The sequence below is a fragment of the Pectinophora gossypiella genome, chromosome 10 (assembly GCF_024362695.1).
Source record: "Pectinophora gossypiella chromosome 10, ilPecGoss1.1, whole genome shotgun sequence".
NCBI classification, from domain to species: Eukaryota; Metazoa; Arthropoda; class Insecta; order Lepidoptera; family Gelechiidae; genus Pectinophora; species Pectinophora gossypiella.
In genome coordinates this window covers 14947365-14968296 of record NC_065413.1, presented here as the reverse complement: position 1 = coordinate 14968296, position 20932 = coordinate 14947365, and the positions used below count along the sequence as shown (strand labels likewise).

The 20932-nt window shown below is 37.4% G+C and overlaps 1 protein-coding gene across 1 annotated transcript; it reads left to right on the top strand.

The window, feature by feature from the left end:
* The first annotated feature begins 3354 nt into the window (after positions 1-3354).
* Positions 3355-16728, top strand: LOC126370438 (synaptic vesicle 2-related protein-like). The gene is made up of 12 exons (XM_050015275.1): positions 3355-3601; positions 5650-5811; positions 6564-6726; positions 7338-7459; positions 8374-8660; positions 8738-8744; positions 9560-9755; positions 10197-10323; positions 10486-10581; positions 11014-11204; positions 11946-12073; positions 16421-16728. The coding sequence occupies exons 1-12, from the start codon at positions 3535-3537 to the stop codon at positions 16501-16503; spliced, it is 1629 nt and encodes a 542-aa protein (XP_049871232.1). The 5' UTR covers positions 3355-3534; the 3' UTR covers positions 16504-16728.
* Positions 16729-20932: the final 4204 nt, after the last annotated feature.

Below are 20932 nucleotides of genomic sequence, written 5' to 3'. Positions count from 1 at the left end.
CTCTCCCGACAGTCGAGCTTGCAAGAGCATATTGCTCAGAATGTACATCCCTCCTGGAGAAGACCCACCGGGATATGAAAATTAAAATACCCTTTTGTGTAGGTCTCATAATTGGCACACCTTAAATCAGTTCAAGGATCAGAGGATCAGCTGTTCTAAATGAGCTGATAGTGGCTTCACTCGCTGAATTAAAACCACTGCTTTTAAGCCGTAAGGATGCGTCTAAGGAGCTAGCAGATAGTGAAGATACAGACGATCTATCTACAGTTCGGTCCTCATCATCGAAGTCAAAGAAATTGTCCAGGGTCGATAAATTAGAACAGAACTTTAGTGAGATGAAGGACATGCTTTCCAACAACTCAAAGAGGCTCGATAATACTTCAGACGATGAATGTCGTTCGCACGAAGGATTTCTTGAGGAGGATACAACGAAATCATTCACCTGAAAAGTTCCGGATCTATTACCTGAAGAAGATGTAGAAGATTTTGATTTGGCTTCCATGACTAAGGAACAAGATCCTTGAGGGAATCAAGTGCTTGAGGTTGGGTGAACTAGCATAAAAGCAGATACGTTATTCGTCTTTCACGTCTTTTGAGTTAACCCTTGCTTAAAGAAGTTTAACTCGTCAAACGCCGCAGCTGATTTTTTGATAAAGCAGGAAACCGGTTTCGGGACGACTTTACACGGCTTGTTATTGCAACGAGAAACGCTTGGCAATACTATGAAGGAACTTTGAACCAAACATCCTAAATACTCTGAAACAGGATCTTAAGGATACATTTTTGGGATCAAACTCAGGTTTCAAAAATATATCGGATGATGTCCTACAATATGTATGCGGTCGCAAGGTAGAAGCTATTGAGCAGAGAAGAAATGCTATCTTGCCACAAGATGAATACCATGCTACATTAAAATAGATATAAAGTTATAAAGACAGGTCATAGAAAATTCTTGACAATAGTACACAACACAGAAAACTTCAGTTTATTTGCCTACCTTTCGGCCTATCGACTGCACCGCTCACATTTGCAAGGGTATCAAACACAGCTAAGGGAAAACCCTTAGCTGTGCAGCGATCCAGTATAAGGGGATAAGAGTGATAGTTTACCTCGACAATTTCCTCTTAGCCAATCAACAGAAAGACCAGTTAGAGGAAGACACCTTATACGTGGTAAATTATCTGGAAAAGCTTGGATGGAAAATAAACAGAAATAAATCTCTGAACCCACCAACCCATTGTCTAGACTACTTGGGGATAATGTGGGACACAGAGAAAAACAGAACCTTTATACCGGACAGCAGAATAGACAACTTAACAAGTATCCTTATGGAAGTATTGAAATCAGGAACTTGGGATTGGGTCACAGGAAAAAGTCTTGTAGGGAAATTGGGTTTTGAATCTTTCACGGTCCCTCTAGGAAGATTACATATCAGACGTCTTCAACGTGCAGCCATTTGTCTTCCTCAACACCAGAAAATACGGAAATTTCTAATACCGACAAAAGCTCTACAGGAATGTTCTTGGTGGTTGGAACACCTTCACAAAGGACGAACAATTTTCACATGTCAGGGCACAGTATTCATCACAACAGATGCTTCAGACAACAGATGGGGTGCTCATGTCAACGAGTCTCTAATCAGCGGAGTTTGGGAGAAGAGCCAAACCTTGTGGCATATAAATCGCAAAGAGCTGTATGCAGTATACCGAGCATTTCAGATGACGTTACCCCAACTACGAGAAAGACGAGTTCAGTCCGACAACAAAACGGTTGTGTCCTATATAAGGAATCAGGGGGAAACAAGATCCAGTCTCTTAACAGACCTAGTAGCAAAACTTCTGGAACTTGCTCAAAGGAACAGAATATAAATTTTTGCTTAATACATTCTAGGTGTTTTCAACGAGATTGCCGACAGCCTCTCGCGGCAGAAATCTCTAGCGGACTGGCATCTGTCGGATCGAGTGACGAACTTTCTATTCAAAAAGCGGGGAATTCTTCAGATAGACCTTTTCGCAACTTCTCATTCGAAAGTAATTCCGATTTGTGTGGCTTGAGATGTGAGGGACAAAGGTGCTATTTTAATAGATGCATTCAGCAAAACATGGGACTTCGACCTAGCTTGGGTATTTCCTCCACCAGCGTGGATACGCAGGTCAAAGGGAAGTGAGGAAGGTGTAATCTCACATGGTCAAGCCTAGGCAAGACATGAAATATATCATTTTCTTCCCTTCGTGGGGAAAAGTTTCCTATTTTTTACGATATTCATTTGTTTGTCTTTCGTCATCTTAATACACCTTTCATACACATATCCGTCCTCACGCAATCCAATCCACACCTTTTTCGGTCGTCTCCTACCCCTTATGTCTATGCACATTCATACTCACCACATACCATCTAATATGACTTCCATTCCTCTTCATCAGATGCCCATACCACATCATTATTGGTCATTCATTGCATTATTTCTATAATAACTGACAGCATTTCTAAATTCGCTGGCTTATTTCTCAATTCCGTGATTCATTTTCTCAATTCACTGAGCCGCTTCTCAATTCGATGTTTAATTTTCTCAATTCGATGGTTGCCCAATTCGGTGATTAACTTCTCTCATAAACCACTTCACCAAATCTGGTCCCAATTGCATCATTAGATTCAAGATGGAATAAAGTTCAGTATTTGTCATTAAAATATTCATAAAAGCCTAATTTCAATTTCGGCACCGAATTGAGAAAAAATAGACCCTTCCGTAGAAATGCCCATAACCGGCTCGATGAAAAAAAAAACTACAAAGTTGAAGAATTTATAAGACAAAACTGATTAAGAGTATCCGTCGCATTACCAATATTGCATGCCTATTTTTATAAGCAAAACATGATGTACTCATTTAGGTACACTTGTTACCATTAATACCATGTTTTAAGCAAATAAAAATGGTTATGATTAAAGACTGTTAAAAAAATATATTTCTTTCATTTACTTGGTGTCATAGATATATGAGCTCAATGCGTTTTATGTTTTTTTATAAACTTACGCCTAAGTTAAGAAGTCAACTATTTTGTTTTTGACGTGACTTTTTGTAGGTTCGATACTAACTAATGGCAGGACAAATGGAGAGCGCTGAGGACTCTCAGTACAAAATTTAAAAAAAAGCAGGATAGAGGCTGCCCAGGGAGCGATCTCGGCTCAAGGCGTCATCTGAGACTCAAACTAAACGATTATCCCACATACTTGGTAAGTAGGTAGGTAGATACCACAACCTTGTGGTTATTGATTGTAAAATGGCAAATTGTACTTTGATCTTCGATTATTTTATTACCTATGTAATTCGTAATTCAGTGAAAGATACTAATTCGCCAAACATTGTTGTGTTGCTTACTAGAGGAGACGTTGCTATAATAATTTGCAGTAATTATTGAAAATCACAGGTGTCATTCAAGTAAAACCAAAGACATTATAAATTATAACATTATTACAAATTATAACATTTGTGTGAGGAAACGTTGCTATTTGTAAACAAATGTAATCTTTTACAAAATGTCTGGTGAAAACTATAAAAACAGTTTAGAAAAGGTGCCATTTGAAGTTGCACTTGATGAAGCTGGTAAGTACAATCTGTTTTATAAAAATAATATGAACTGAACTGATGATACCATAGGCTTACACATAGGCAAGACAAACAGCGCGGAAAAGAAAGATGACTCTTTATAAGATAACAAATTCAATTCAAATTCAAAAATATCTTTATTCAGTAGGTAACATAGTTACACTTTGAATCGTCAATTTTTACATAACGAACGTCTCATCCGCCTAAAACTACTGCAGCTTCTCACAACCTGTATAGCCGGGGAAAAGAAGCTGCAAGAAAAACCTCGGCACAGGGCCCTAGACGTTCTTTTAAAAAAAATAAAAATAAACATAAAATATTGATATACAATTGAGTAATTTAGCTGCCTAATATCAGTTCTCAGACAGTTAATCCCATGCATTCATATCTTCTAAATAATCACTAACTTTATAATAACCTTTTTTGTAAAGTTTTTGTTTAACTACTGTCTTAAAGCAGTTGAAAGGCAAATTCTGAATGTCAATGGGAATCTTATTGTAAAAACGTATACATTGCCCCTTAAAAGATTTAGTAATCTTATGTAATCGACTGACTTGTAAAGCAAGTTTATTTTTATTCCGGGTATTAACAATGTGCCGATCGCTATTTTTTGCAAATAATCCTATATGTTTTTTTACATATATTAAGTTTTCAAAGATATATTGTGATGCCAAAGTTAAAATATTAATTTCTTTAAATTTATTTCTAAGTGACATCTTGGGTCCCAATTTGTAAATCGCCCGAATGGCCCGCTTTTGCAGAACAAAAATGCTGTTCACATCTGCAGCATGACCCCACAGCAAGATGCCGTACGACATTAGACTGTGGAAGTAGGCAAAATAAACTAATCGCGCGGTTTCTACATCGGTTATTAAACGAATTTTTTTGACCGCGAATGCTGCTGAGCTGAGCCTTTTGGACAACTTATCAATATGAGGACTCCATTGCAACTTAGCGTCCAAAGTAATTCCCAAAAATACAGCAGTATCCGTGAGGTCCAATTCCTTATTTTTTACAATAATAGAATCGAGCGGCCTACTAACATTCGATAACGTAAAATAAACATATTTTGTTTTATTTTCATTAAGTAGCAGGTTGTTTACAGTAAACCAATCCACTACCTCTGAAATGGCGTTGTTTACATCGTCAAAGGAATCTTGTCGTCTCTTTACTTTAAAAAGTAAGGAGGTATCATCTGCAAACAGCACCACTTCATGTTTTACAAGACTAGGTAGGTCGTTTATGTAAACTAGGAATAGAAATGGACCTAGAATTGAGCCCTGCGGGACGCCTATAGTGACGTTAGATCCACACGATCCGGAGCCATGCACATCAACCCTCTGAACGCGGCCACTAAGGTACGACTCCAAAAGAGCGATGGCATTATCTGTTATTCCATAGTGACGAAGTTTCGCGATCAATATATCATGACAAACATCAGATATACAGGGTGTTAGTGACATCGTAACGAATATTGAGGGCGTTGATTCAGACCATGATTCTGAGTTAATATCAAGTGGAATTTTCCGTCGCAAAATTGATGACATTTTTTAGTATTTTTTTATTATTTTCAATTTGCGATCAAAAATTCCACAACTCAGAATAATGAGCCAAATCAGCCCCTTCAGTATTCGTTACGATGTCACTTACACCTCGTACGTTTAATATGTTCCATGTAAGTTCTTGTAATTCATGTAATTTTCTTATACATCCTAAATCTATGGATAATACTAAAATACAAAAAAGAGCCTACGGGTCTAGACCCTTTTACAAATGTGGAAGTACTAATCTCTGTCCACTCTTAAACTACTGGACAGATCCAATTCATAGATCAAAACGACACCCAGAGATACTATAAGTAAACAGCAATATTTATTGTATCAGAGACGATACTTTTTTCGTTTTTGGAAACGAAACTGTTCTCACCGTATTAAGTCCATGCCAATGAGCTATTAATTGAAGTATTGATAGACCATTGATGTCCACGCAGACAAAATTGCGAGCGGGAATTCAAGAAGTTGACACTTTGTGTATTTTTCTTTCAGGTTATGGTTTGTACAGCCACTTGCTAACTGTATTGACGGGTCTGTCAATAATATCGTACGTTTTTGTGATATACAGCAGTACCATTATCGTGCCCACCAGTGCGTGCGAGCTGCAGACCACGTCAGCCCAGCAGGGGCTGTTGGTTGCTGGACCTCTTGTTGGTAACTAATTTTATAATCGTCACCATTAAGAAAGAATTTTGCACTGGCCTACATTTTTGTCACTCTACAAAATATATATCGCCTCGGGCCTCGATGCATAATGCCAATGAAGAGTAAGTACGTAATTTCAATGCAATCATTTCTCAAAACAGATCCTTTGTAGGTTGAAAATAATTTTTCCAAGGCAATTCTTAAGAGCATAACTGGGATAGGGCATGAAGGAAACGATTATTATTTCTTTACCTTTATTTATTTTAAACGTTTTATAATTTTCTACGTTTTCCTCTTTAAAAACAACCGTCCGCCATTTCCCTGTCATTCCGCAATTCTCTCTTCTCTCTCGCTCACTCCTCACTCTCTCTTTCACACACCTTTGCGTTACGTTTCATTCAGCCTACCATTCCTACACTCAGCCATCCTCCTCTCAGTCTGTCCTCAGACTGACACATTCTGATATTACATTTATTTACATTTAATAGCTACTTTTACACTAAAAGGAACTAATTGAGTTAAACCAGTGCAAACAAAACCTTACTTTTATACACAAATACCTACTACTTGACAAACATCTTTGTTGTAAATAAAAAAATCAATAAGCATGATTTCCAATTAGTAGTTAGTACATTGAATTGATGAATGAACAGATGAATTGAGTTCCCACGCTTTCTGAGCTTTCTATAAGACCAGCGTGTTAAATGATGAGCCGTATCGCTCTCTTTATTGGGTTCTTGAGAATCTTGTTATTCTTACAGGAACAGTAATAGGATCAGCAATATGGGGCTACTTGGCGGACAAGTATGGCCGCCGCAGCATGCTGCTCGTGTCATTCCTAGCTGCAGCCGCTATCAATGGTGTAGCGAGCATCTCTGTTAGCTGGATTATGCTGTTGCTCTTACAGTTCCTTGTTGCTGTGCTGTAAGTGGTTCTCTTGTATTTTTTATTCATGGTCTATCTATATAAATAGCAGTAATAAGTGTACCTCCTTGATTTTTCCCGTCTGGGCCTTCATTTTTTCATCCATTTTTAAGGTTGAGCTCACGGTCCGGAGATCCCGTGTTTGAATCCCGGGGGGACATATCACAAAAATCATCTTTGTGATCCCCAGTTTGGTTAGGGCATAGAAAAGAGAAATAGAAAAGTCTAAATCTAAGGAACATGGTGATATGATCAATTTTGTTTTGTCCATGAAGATATTGTAGAATTGTCTACTTATAATCGTTACTTTACATTTTCCCGTAATTGCGAAAGGCTTGTACCTACGGTGTAGTTAAAAAATAATAAACTGTGTCGGAGTTCAATTTGCCAAGTTTTATTTCCATCCCACAACTTTTTTAAACTTAGAATCGTGAGCTGAATTATCTCCCTCGGTATTCGTTACGGTGTCAATTACACCCAATGTTTTAGATTTGGAATTATTTTTTGTAAGTAAGTAATCTTCTTCTATCGTGTGGGTTGTGAAGTGGTTTAACCTCAGCAACACTGGTGTCAGGGTTATTTTTTGTAATGTACTTACTTACCTATTTCAGAGCAGCAGGTCAATATAGTATACCGATGACGCTTCTGAGCGAGTGTGTGCCGATGGCTCGCCGTAACCTCGTGGTTCTGATAGTAGCCAGCATCTTCCTTCTATCACAGGGCATCATGGCAGGTAAGCAATATATAGAGATTTATCACCATCTATTCCAAAGTCCAATGTGCCAACCATTCCGGACCCTAGATGACCTCCCTCTTTCTTCCTTCCTTGTTTTTTTTTTCTTTTATTTGGTTGATCCTTTTTTATTTTGGACGCTCTCCACGATGTGTGTAGTTAAGTGACCGCCCACACTAGCGCCTCTCGAGCGTCGTTGTCATGCCAGCGTCAGCGCAACGTCCACGCGACGGACCGGACGTCGACGCTGGCCGGCTGCCGAACGCAGAGCGTGTGGGGGGGTCTCTTAGGTGTTTGATATATTTTTAATTATTTGTCTTATTGTTATTTAAGTACATTTAAGTTTGTTAATGTGGTCCAATATGAAAATGAATGTTTTCTTTCTTTTCATTCTTTTAATGAACAACATCGTCATGGAGAAAAATCTTGTAATAAAAGTTTTGTCATCAAGTCAATAATCATTATAATTTGCTTGTCTTAGTTCATTGCAGACATAAAAAAGTGTTTATATTAAAGTGTTGGGGAAAACATAACAGGGGAGGGGAGTTGGGGGGACATAATAAATGTTTCTTTCACATACACAGTGTTATTACAAAACCAATCTGCGCCACGAAAGAAGTAGACGAATTTTAACGGAACTAATTGACAAGTCATAATAATTCTATGCAGAATCTGCGACAATGGCGCCTTCTTTCCTGACGTATTTCGTGACACATTAATGGTGACATGTTATACTTAGTTTATCTTAGTCTTCGTTTTGTGTCTACACTATGTGTCTCACCTGAATTAATTGACTAATTAAGTACTTACATAAACGCGGTAAGAACCCATTATTATGTGCTTTAATTATGATAATAACCGCGTAAACTTAAAACAATGTATTAATTGACTAATGTTTTGTTTTTTAATTACAGTTGTAGCGATACCAATCATTTCACTCGAGTTCTCCTATTATCTGCCTTCTCTGGACATCTACTGGAACCCATGGCGGACCGTGCTGCTGATCTACTCCCTGCCTAGCCTCATATGCCTGTTGTGGATGTACTTCATGCAAGAAAGTCCAAAATTCGTCTTCTCTAAAGGTTCCGAAGAAGAAGCTTTGAGGATCTTAACATTAATGCACAGAATGAATTGTAATAAAAATTCTACAGAATATCAGGCAAGTGCGTTAACCCAACATGATATAAATAACTTCCTAAGGGCGAGATTTCCAGACACAATAGTTAAACAAATGGGAGTTTGGATTTTAAATGGATATTCTGTCTTACGACTATACAGGGTGTTAGTGACATCGTAACGAAAACTTTGAGGGGTGATTGAGGCCATGATTCTGAGATGATATCAAGTGGAATTTTCCGTCGCAAAAGTATGGAATTGAAAATAATTAAAAAAAACACAAACATTTTCAGGAATCATCATCATCAGCCGTATGACGCCCACTGCTGGGCATAGGCCTCCCCCAAGGATCTCCACGACGATCGGTCCCGAATATTCAGACTGAAAATTCCACTTGATATCAACTCAGAATCATGGTCTGAACCATTCCCCTCAGTATTCGTTACGGTGTCACTAACACCCATACCTACTTGTAAGGCTACCATATGTACTTGTGTGGGGTGTAAGTGACATCGTAACGAATACTGAGGGGGATGATTCAGCTGATTATTAAGAGTTAATATCAAGTGGAATTTTTCATCGCAAAATTATAGAATTGAAAATAATTTAAAAAAATCTAAAAAAAATCATGAATTTTGCGACGAAAAAATTCCACTTAATATTAACTCAGAATCATGGTCTAAATCATCCCCCTGAGTATTCGTTACGATGTCACTAACACCCTGTATAGGTAGATAACTCGCCACGATGATGGAAATGCCGCAGAATTCAGTGGAACTAAATGACAAGTCATAATAATTGGATAGTTTTCGAGGTCAAAGAGGGGGTTAAAAAGGCACCCAGGCATCGAAGGAATTCATCTAAAAAAAACAATATTTTAATTTCATATTTACGCATATAAAAGTAAGTGCGCAATGCAAACAAATGTCAAATAGCAATATTGCTGTGCTTTTAGCCTCCCAGATCAAGAATAATTCAAACCAGCGGGTATCCTTCACTATTGTCAAAATCCCAAATCCAAATCACCCAGCCAAAATGAGTTGTGTATTTTTCAGGTTAAGGGGTTACTAGCAGAAAATTCTGATGAAGACAAGAAGTCAAGTAAATCGTCATTGGAATTATTCAAGGCTCCTTATCTCAAATATTTTGTCATCGTGACTGTTTTGTTCGCGTTGCAACAGTAAGTAGCCGATGGCGTCTCTTGATCTCTTTAGGGTTCATTCTCTATTTGCTGATTTGCTTCTCTTCTCTCGGGATGAGCCACCTTAGCAACCCTGGTTTTTTGGCGGGTCAATAGTAGTATACTAATACTACTATTATTACTAATATTACTATTGACCCGCCAAAAACCACTGAAACCACGGTTGCTAAGGTGGATCATCCCGAGATAAGCAAAAAAGCAATCAATCTTCGAAACAATCTTCTCTTCGCTGATTTTGCTTCTCGTACTATTACTATTGAGTAATAGTACTATTGACCCCCACCACTATTACTGATTGATTAAAGGCAACTGACACGACTCATGTAACATGTCACGTATTACTATCAGCCGAATCAATTATGGATAGGCTATCGATAATAGTTATTATTGCAAGTAATGTAAACTGTTTAACTTTGTCAGATCTAGTGCATTTAAAGTTTGGCTGCCGACGATTGCGAATCAGTTTGTGGAAATAATTCAGAGTGGAGAGGGCGCCGACTTTACACTATGCGAGATCCTAGGAGCTTCTCAGAATACTCCACCGAATGTAAGTGATTATAAGTATTAGGGTTTTAAGTAGGTAATTACGTTTGTTGCTGCGGTAGTTTTAGGCGGATGAGACGTTCGCTATTTAAAAAATGACAATTCAAAGATATTTTTGAATTTGAATACCAATTATGTTGTTGATGTAATTTATCTTGTCTTTCAGCCAGATTTGCCTCCTTGCGCTTTGAATGAAATTGCACTTCTGATAGTTCTTGGTGTGAGTTGTCTAACGTCACTCAGCAATATCATTATCAGTCAGGTGAGTTCATTCGTCTACTGACTACAAAGTTGACTAAGAATTACTAATAGCAGATCACACATAGCAGAGCTTACATGGAACAGATTAAAGAAAACGTTAACGTCGTGTCTTTTAGGGAAGTCAAGGAATTGTCCTTTGATAGACTGGAATGGAATGCTACACCGACAAGAGCGTGGCTCTTAAATTGATGATGATGAATAGCAGATATTAGTCTCAATGCCTTCAATCGTTTAAGCAACCTCAAGAGAGACGCCTGCTCTATACAGAGTGTTAGTGGCATCGTAACTAAAACTTTAAGCCATTGGTCAGACCATGATTCTGAGATATATATCAACTTAGAATCGTGGTTTGAATCATCCCCCTCAGTATTCGTTACGATGTGACTAACATATCATAGCCTGGGAAGTCCTTCTTTATTTTTTTATTTTCAAGGTTCTACCATGTACCGGCCGCCGCAACATGGTGATAGTGCTGGCAGCGGTGTTTGGCTTAAGCGGAATCGTCGTGAACCTCGTTCCCAACGCGTATGGCAGTGCCTTCTTCTTCATATTATTCTTAAATGGCATGTTACTACTCGGACTCTACACCGCCATTGCTGTCGCACTTTTTCCAACACATTTGAGGTAATATTCTTATTCAATAAGTACTTTATTAACAGCCTCCGTGGTCTAGTGGTTAGAGCGTTAGGCTCACGATCTGGAGGTCCGGGTTCGATTCCCGATGGGGACATTGTCGAAATCACTTTGTGAGACTGTCCTTTGTTTGGTAAGGACTTTTCAGGCTTGAATATATAAGATCAACCATGAAGCAAACTATATATATATTTGTTATTTGTTTTGTATTTGTTACTGTGGTGTCCCTTTATAATAAACGTTTCTTTCTTTCTTTCTAACTGTGTTGAGCTCGAGGGGGACTGTCGTTCCACCAGACTGGAAAGGATAATACCCGTTACTTAATATCCCCACCAATTGACGGGCAGCGGCGGCCCTAGTGCGGTGCGAGCGTCTTTTGGGGGGGGGGGGGGGGCCTCAAAATCAACCAAGATGGGACCACCGTGGCTGGCAGCCCCGGATCTACAGGGGAGTAACTGAATTGGGCACACCTGCCCTGTGAATTAGAGCTCTTAGCGGCCACATAAAACTCATATCCTGTATATGTTAGTTACATCGTAACGAATACTGAGGGGGATGATTCAGACCATGATTCTGAGTTTATATCAAGTGGAATCTTTCGTCGCAAAATTCATGTATGTTTTGTTTTTTTTTTTTAATTATTTTCAATTCTATACTTTTGCGATGGAAAATTCCACTTGATATTAACTCAGAACAATGAGCTGAATCATCCCCCTATCATATCTATTTCAGGGCGTTGGCAGTATCATTGACAATGGCGGGAGGACGCATCATGTTGTTTGCAGCCATCCAGATCCTCAACTACCTCTTGGAAACCAACTGCGAGCTGGGTTTTTATATCTTCGCGTCTGTACTTGCTGGTAAGCATCGCGGAGACGAGGTCGGTTAGCCAAGTTGCTATAAGATTTCGATCACGAAGCAATAATAATAATAACTCCCATAGTCCATAGTGCATACGGATTCGATTCCCGATAGGGACATTGTCGAATTCACTTTGTGATAATTTCCTAAGGACTTTTCCAGCTTGACTCACCTAATTGTCTGAAAAAGTAAGATGATTCCTTGCTGCGGAGGGCACGTTAAGCCCTTGGTTCCGGCTATTAGCCGTAAAAACACCTCCACCAACCCGCAGTGGAGCGGCGTTGTGGAGTATGCTCGATTCCCCTTCCGGTTGATTGAGGGGAGGCCTGTGCCCAGCAGTGGGACGTATATAGGCTGGTTATGTTATGGTAGTATGTAACTATAATGACTATGATATTCTGATACTAAGGTGTTGATTCGGGTCTGTCTATTAGGCACCTATTCCAATACGCCCCCGTCAAACATCTCCTAATTTTATTTTAATTATATTTACCTCTCATTTTACTATCCACCCCGGAAAGGAATCTACAACTTGCTTATAATTACTTACTATTATTTACATTAAAATATACAGGGTGTTAGTGATTCTGAGTTGATATCAAGTGGATTTTCCTATCGGAAAATTCATAAGAAAGTTGTGATATTTTAAATTATTTTCAGACCCATAATTTTGCGAGGGAAAATTCCACTTGATATTTATTTATTTATTTATTTATTTATTTATTTATTTATTTAGATATCCAACAGCATTAACAATAGTCGTTTTCTTATATATATCAACTCAGAATAATGGTCTGAATCATCCCTCAAAGTTTTCGTTACGATAATAATATCGTCACTGGAAAGGCAAAATTACGTAAGCGCCAAAATAGGTATTTTGGGTTTTTTATATATTCGGAATCAGCGTTTCATTCTGCGTCGATCTGTCTGGGTAGCATTGCGATACGAGCACTTTTTTGGCGCTTACGTAAATTTGAAAATAGTTGACTTTTTTCAATTCCAGTTTCTTAAACGACAAGATTTTGGTGTTTTTTTCGTGACTGGTGTATAAGTAATATTGTGGTCCTATATAATAACTACATATTAACTTTAAGTAAATTTGGCATTCTATAGTTTGAAAAGTATCATTTTATTAGTAATTTTGGACTACTGAAAATAAAAAATAGACTATGTATAAGTCATTTTTATTTACAGCTTTTAAAATAAGTAAGGCGTATAAGAAAAAAATGTCCTAGCATGTTTATGCAGTGAATGGCGAATAAGTAATTTTGACTTACAGTATTTAGAATAAGTAAGGCGTGTACGTAAATTTGCCTTCGCATTTTTATGCTGTTATTAAGCAAGTTTGTGGGCTAGCAGTAAGTTTCCCAGGAAGTTATTTTTTAACAATAGATCTAAAAGTAAAACTATTTTAGAATTGATTTTATAATTTATTAGCGACCCGGCTTCGCTCGGATGCAATGCTGAGGAAAAATGAAATTATTTACGACATCACATTAAAATCCTCAAAAATAACAGTATTTCTACACTATTTATTGGATGTTATTATACATACCTATAAACTTTCCTCTTGAATCACTCTATCTACTAAAGAAAATTGCATCAAAATCTGTTGCGCAATTTTAAAGATTTAAGCGTACATAGGGATATAGGGACAGAAAAAGCGACTTTGTTATACTTTTTAAGTTCTGTCGTTTGCATATTTAGCGCCAATTTTGAATTGAGAACTCTAAATTCAAATTTGTTGGAATTTCGAATATCAAAACAATTGAAAGCATTAGGATTAATGCAATTGTTTAGTCACAGCGTTGGTTTGAATCTGTCAGATCATGTCCGAAAATGAATCTTACAAAGAAAAACTTTCGAAGAGGCCTACTGCGACTTCAGTGTTTCAAACAGTTAAAATCTCTATTCCACGATGAAGTGCCATGTCTGCGAGCCATCGAACGCTGGTATTTAGAATTCGAGCGTGGATATCCGCCTTCACTGAAGATAATATCGTTGCTGTGAGACAACTAATCCTCAAAAATCGTCATGTGACATACCGAGAATAGAGGCGTTATTAGGCATTTCAGGGACAACCATTTAAACGATATTGAATGAGGCACTTGGTGTGAGAAAACTAGTTTGCCGTTGCATCCCGCATTTTCTGACGATCATAAGGTAGCCCGCGTCAGATGGTGTAAGAAAACTCTTCAGAGGTTCAACCGAGGAGAGTCAAATCACGTGTACGACATCATCAGTGGTGACGAATCTTGGATTTATGCTATTATCCTGATTCCAAACAACAATCCACAGTTTGGGTCTTCCAAAACGAGTCAAAGCCGACTAAAGTTGTTCGCTCTCGAAGCACTTCAAAGAAGATGGTGGCTACCTTCGTGGAGAAAATCGGTCATGTTGCGACAATTGCACTTGAAGATCGTAGGACGGTTAATGCAGATTGGTATACCACAATTTGTTTACCACAAGTCATCGCCGAACTTCGAAAATGTAACCCAAAGCGACGCATGATGATGCGTAGGAGTGCAGGATGCTGCACCATGACAACGCAAGCTCACACACCGCTCGTCAAACGATTATTTGAAGCAGGAAAACGTAGAAATTCTTGACCATCCTCCATACAGTCCTGACCTAAGCTCCAATGATTTCTTTACATTTCCTAAAATTAAAAAAGAAACTCTTCGCGGTCAAAGGTTCCAGTGCGGTGAAGAAGCGGCCAACGCTTTCAAGTCAGCCATTTTGAACACTTCTACTTTGGAGTGGAATAAATGTTAAATAATACCTGGTTCGAGCGAATGGAAAAGTGTATTAAACTTCGTGGTAAATACTCTTAAAAACAATAAGGGGAATTATTGGGGAATTAAAAAGACTTGACCCTTCCAGAGACTTGACTCGACTTAGAGCCACGTATGCTTGTCCTAATTCAAACAATTTTGAGCCCAAATATACTACTGCATGGTCGACTGTGCTGCCCTGCATATGTTATGTTATGTTAGTGGGCTCTGTTTTCCGCATTTAGACTCTAAGGTGGCCCATTATGCGTGTAATTGTTGACTACGTAAGCCAACCTATCTCCTTCCAGAAGCTCAGAAGCCTCCTGGGGATTTCACAGGCTTCGCGGAGCGACCCCACCCAGCGATCCACTGTGCTGCCCTGCATATTATGGACGGTGGATGACAATGACAAAATTAAGGGCAACATCCTTCTTTCAGTCATTTTGTAATATCGTCCATCTTGGATTTGAAATTTTGACATAATGACAGTATTCTACTAGTGTAGTCCTATCTTTGATACCCATATTGAGGGGGTTGTGGAAAAATATGTAATCCCCCATTATGTACCGGCTGCCATCTTAGATTTATAATGTTATTGATTTTATCATATTGTATTGACATCGGAATTAAAGGTGCGTACCAAATTTCAGATCAATCTGACAACAGGAAGGTACTTAAATTGCAATATCTAATTTTGATACAAATATACCGTACGGGTTTAGTTAAATAAAACCGTTTAATCCTTTCACGGACAGAGACCATGGGTCATTGGTGGTTCATAATAGGTAGTATGGCACCTTGGAATCGGAACGTCCGTATACGTTCTGTCTTTGAAAGTGTTAAAAAGAAACTTTTACAAACAGATAACGGGTTGTACGCTATTATTTATATTTTATGAAACTTTATTTCTGGCACTTCAGTATTTTAATAGCCATTTTTATAAATCAATTGAAGTAATAAGTAGTTTAAAGAGGTATTAAGAATAATTATTTGTCTCTTACGTCTTTTTACCCATGTAAGATATTACAAAAACTTACTTTAAAGAATTTTTGGTGAACTGACATAATCAATCGATCACTTTGTAGGCAATTTTTACATAATGAGAGCAGATGTGTAAAAGTCGTTACAGTAACTTTTACTCCGCTAACATTACAGTATTATTATATTTAAAGAAATATTGTCGTTCTCGTATGCATTGTCGTAAGAGCTGTAAGTAATTTTGCTTCCAAATAATATTTTAACCAGATGGCGGTTAAGTAAATTTGCTTTACTGTAAACTGAAGTCATTTTTACGTAAGCGCCACTATATCCTAAAATAGCAATCCAACAGTTATAATATGTATTGCAGGACATAGAAAATTAAAAAACAATGTAACCTTACTTTGACATCATCTAAATTGGATAATTGGGTAAAAAGTTATGATAAAAAAACGAAAAAATGAAACTTTAAACGGCTTTTTCTCGAAATGGCCTTTTGGCGCTTACGTAATTTTGCCTTTCCAGTGACGATATTATGTCACTAACACCCTGTAAGTATTTAAATAATTACCTGACATGAATTATCATTTTCAGTGTCGGCGTTGATATCATCGTTTCTACCAGATGATCGTTATCTCAAGAAATCTCAATCCGTAGAGCACAGGGGAGACATCTGAGAATTCAAACTTTAAAAAAATAATGAGATACTGGACACTCCGTACAAAAATCTCATTCTTATCGTTTGCTGCCTATCGCGATAAATGCGAGCGAGACAGACAGAGACAGCCTATGCGACCTCCCCCTTACTCTTTAGCGGCTTACGGCCAAACTTACCTAATTAAAACACATAATAACGGGTTCTTACCGCGTTTAAAGCAGGGATATGAGCCTACCGATATTTCGACACTTGCAAGTGATATGATCACGGGATGACTGATGAGATTGGAATGGAGTAGGTAGATCCATAATTTAAACGTGGTAAGAACCCGTCATTATGTGTTTTAATTATGATAATAAACTAAACTAAACTTAAAACAATGTACAAACCTACCTATTACGTATTTAAAATAATTAAGGCTAATTTATCTTATTGTAAGCACCGATGTATTTAATATCTATCGATGTATATAACATTTAACGATCATTTGTAAAAAAAAAAAAAAATATATATCTTTAGATATGTTTTGGAGAAGATAAAAATATATTTTTACGGACAAACAAACAAATATATATGTGTATATATATATTTTTTTTTTTCTGAGGGTGAGGGTATTTGTTATGACATTGTTAATTTTTATTATAACTTATTGCGGGTACCTCGACATTGCGTTTTCTCATTATGACTGACGTTTATTTAGAGATCTGGAACGTTCGTTGGATTGCAAAGACAAATCTTGAAACAATTTTGTGCATTTTATTGAGAAATCAAGCAGTATCTCGTTGCTGCAGTTGTGAAGTTATACGTGGCAATACAATATACAGAAATATATATTTACGTGAAACACTGGGAATAAAAAATATTTTATAACCATACAAGGGGTAAGTCAAGTGCACATAGTGAAGTCGTAATGTAGGCTTATCTTTGTAAATGATAAATAGACATTTATGTAAACATTTTGTTCTAGCCTGACGAAACGCCCTTAGAGTCTAGATAGACCAATCAACCACCCTAAGCTCAGCTAGTCGGCCAAGAGGTTTTGGCAGGGTTCCTACGTATAATAAAAACTCTCCTGGCGCCTTTATCCTTTTAAATATATATAATTTAAACTTAAGTTAGAAATAAGTTGCATGCAGATTGTTAAACTTTTCAAGCTAAATAAAAGTAGGTTTCTTGGGTGAATGTAATTACATAGTTTCATTGAGTGACAAATAACCCCATAACATTGGCATCGATATAAGATGTTATGACATTGTTAATTTTTATTATAACTTATTGCGGGTACCTCGACATTGCGTTTTCTCATTATGACTGACGTTTATTTAGAGATCTGGAACGTTCGTTGGATTGCAAAGACAAATCTTGAAACAATTTTGTGCATTTTATTGAGAAATCAAGCAGTATCTCGTTGCTGCAGTTGTGAAGTTATACGTGGCAATACAATATACAGAAATATATATTTACGTGAAACACTGGGAATAAAAAATATTTTATAACCATACAAGGGGTAAGTCAAGTGCACATAGTGAAGTCGTAATGTAGGCTTATCTTTGTAAATGATAAATAGACATTTATGTAAACATTTTGTTCTAGCCTGACGAAACGCCCTTAGAGTCTAGATAGACCAATCAACCACCCTAAGCTCAGCTAGTCGGCCAAGAGGTTTTGGCAGGGTTCCTACGTATAATAAAAACTCTCCTGGCGCCTTTATCCTTTTAAATATATATAATTTAAACTTAAGTTAGAAATAAGTTGCATGCAGATTGTTAAACTTTTCAAGCTAAATAAAAGTAGGTTTCTTGGGTGAATGTAATTACATAGTTTCATTGAGTGACAAATAACCCCATAACATTGACGCCCAACGTTAAAATATGAGGTTATCAGATGCTCAATTGAAACATCTTAGATTATAATTTTAAGTCATAATACCTAGATATTTAGTTGGTTTGTAAGATAGTACCTTTATTTGTTACAACTGTTGACTTTATGTAGTAAATATTTATACGTAGAAGTTACTTATTATTTGAAGTGTCACGGTTACAAGGCTCGCTGGTAAGTACATTGTTATTCACAGCCGCGTTTGATTGTTGTACCTACTGGAGACGGGTTTGATAGGCAGGTGTGTAGTTGACGTAACTAGAACTTGCAGCAAGCTTTGTATCATTTTATTATTTTAGTATCTGGTAAGGTTAGATAATAGTTATAAATTATAAGACCAACTTTATTAAACAGTCATGTACTGTATTTAAGTGTTACCAGTTATTTGTTCACAACATTTGGGCAGGTAGTTTATTAGTGGTATAATTTTCCTTCATAAATTTCAGTCGTTGTTTGAGAATAGCAAATATGGATCCAAACTACCTATTAAAAGATGAACTTGAATTTGAATTACAATCCAGAGGTGTCGAGGTACAAGCAGTTGTTTCAGTATTACGAAAACTTTTGAGAGAATTGTTGGTAACGGAACAATCAGGTAGTACTTCATATAAAATTAAAGCTCCTACAAGTGTTCGGTCTGCGCCTGATAGGGAATTAGTTACATGTGAATCGAAATTAAAGACTCTTTCAGCATATATTGATGAAATAATAGGGAAGCCCGATAGACACTTATTTAGGCGCTTAGTCTCGCGTCTTTATCATATAAAAAATAGACTTTCCCTCATTTGTCCAATAGAACTAGATGATGACACTTATAAAGCCAAACTAACTGAAGAATGCAATCTGTTATTACAAAGACTAGAAGCTAAAGATGATGACGGGGATTGCAGTGATGATGAAGTGCCATTTAGTGTGAAGCAAGCATTGCAAGAAACTTTAGGTGAATTAGGTGAACAAATTGTAAAAAAACTTGAAGGAGTGTCATTTGAAGATGATAGGTCGATCACTAAACCAGAAAACATGAAGACTACAAAACCCAAATTCGTAAGAAGTTCGACTGCATTTGAAGACGACTTGCCAAAACGTAAATTAGTTCCTATCAGTCAGGGGGGGATATCCTTTTCGGGAGATAAGCATTTCAGTGTAAATGCGTTTATTGAAAGAGTCAATGAGTTAAAAGATGCTAGAAATGCTACTAATGAAGACTTGTGGCGTTACGCAATTGATTTTTTTAAAGGGGACGCTTTAGTATGGTTCAGGGCGAATAAAAATTATGCCACCAACTGGGAAGAATTTCTCATTCTACTCAAACGCACGTTTCAGTCCCCATTCTACCAAGAGGAGTTGTTAGCAGAAATCAAAGAAAGGACACAGGGCAAGGATGAGTCCATAACGGTCTACATTTCCGTCATGCAAAATATGTTTAATCGTCTACCCACTAAAATTCCTGAGCAAGAAACAATCATGATAATTCTACGTAACTTACAGCCATATTATCAAAAAGCAGTGTGTCGCGATTTGTTCACTTCTATTGCTGATTTGATCCAAGTTCTAACGCTTGTAGAAAGAACAAAAATTAGTTGTGATAGATTTGTTGAACCCAAAGTTCAAAAAAACTATTTGGAACCGGATCTGGCTTATAAAAACAGCTCCTCGCCTTTTGATAGTAGAGAAATAAATGAAGTGGATACACAATCTGAGGTAAATAATGTCACTAACACTAAAGCAACAAACATTAAGCGATGCTGGAACTGTCGCGAAACTGGCCATCTCTTTAGATCTTGTGCGGTTCCCAAACAGCGATTGTTTTGCTATAAATGTGGACGTTTCGGAGTGACATCTAAGGACTGTGAGTGTAAGGGAAACGCATCAGGGGAAGGTACAAATCCTGCCAAGTAATCTTTCCCCTAAATAGACAGGATGAAGAGTGGCAGGCCTGGCTTAGAATCGTTAACGGCATGATGACGCAACACGAAGAGTTAAATCCTGTAGTCGTTGAAAAAATCAACGATAATAGGAAATACGTACTTGTAAACATTTTAGACTTCGCATTTGCAGGGTTGTTGGATTCAGGAGCTAATCGTACGGTAATAAATAAGGAATTAGCTACGGTATTGAAAGACTTAGGACTGAAATCACAAAAAATAAAACATACCTGTACTGTCGCCACAGCTGATGGGGTTACCCACGAGATTACAGAAATTATAGATGTACCAATACAATTTGATGGACAGTTTAAAGTAGTGTCAGTATTAGTCATGCCAAATCTTTCTCAGAAACTAATATTAGGTAAGGATTTTTTCGACCTTTTTGGCGTTAGCATTCAATTCAAAGGCGATAGCATCGATCATAAGGAGATGCTGAATGTTTTATCGTCTCAGAAGCCTGCCGTCATTGCTAGAGAAGAACTCAATGAGCATCAACAGTTACTTTTGTCATCACTGATTGAAGAAATGAAGATAGTTATAGGGTCAGGTCTAGGTCAAACAGATATAATTGAGCACACAATTGACACGGGAGATTGTAAGCCGATTCACCAAAAGCAATATAATTTTTCACCGGTTATAGAA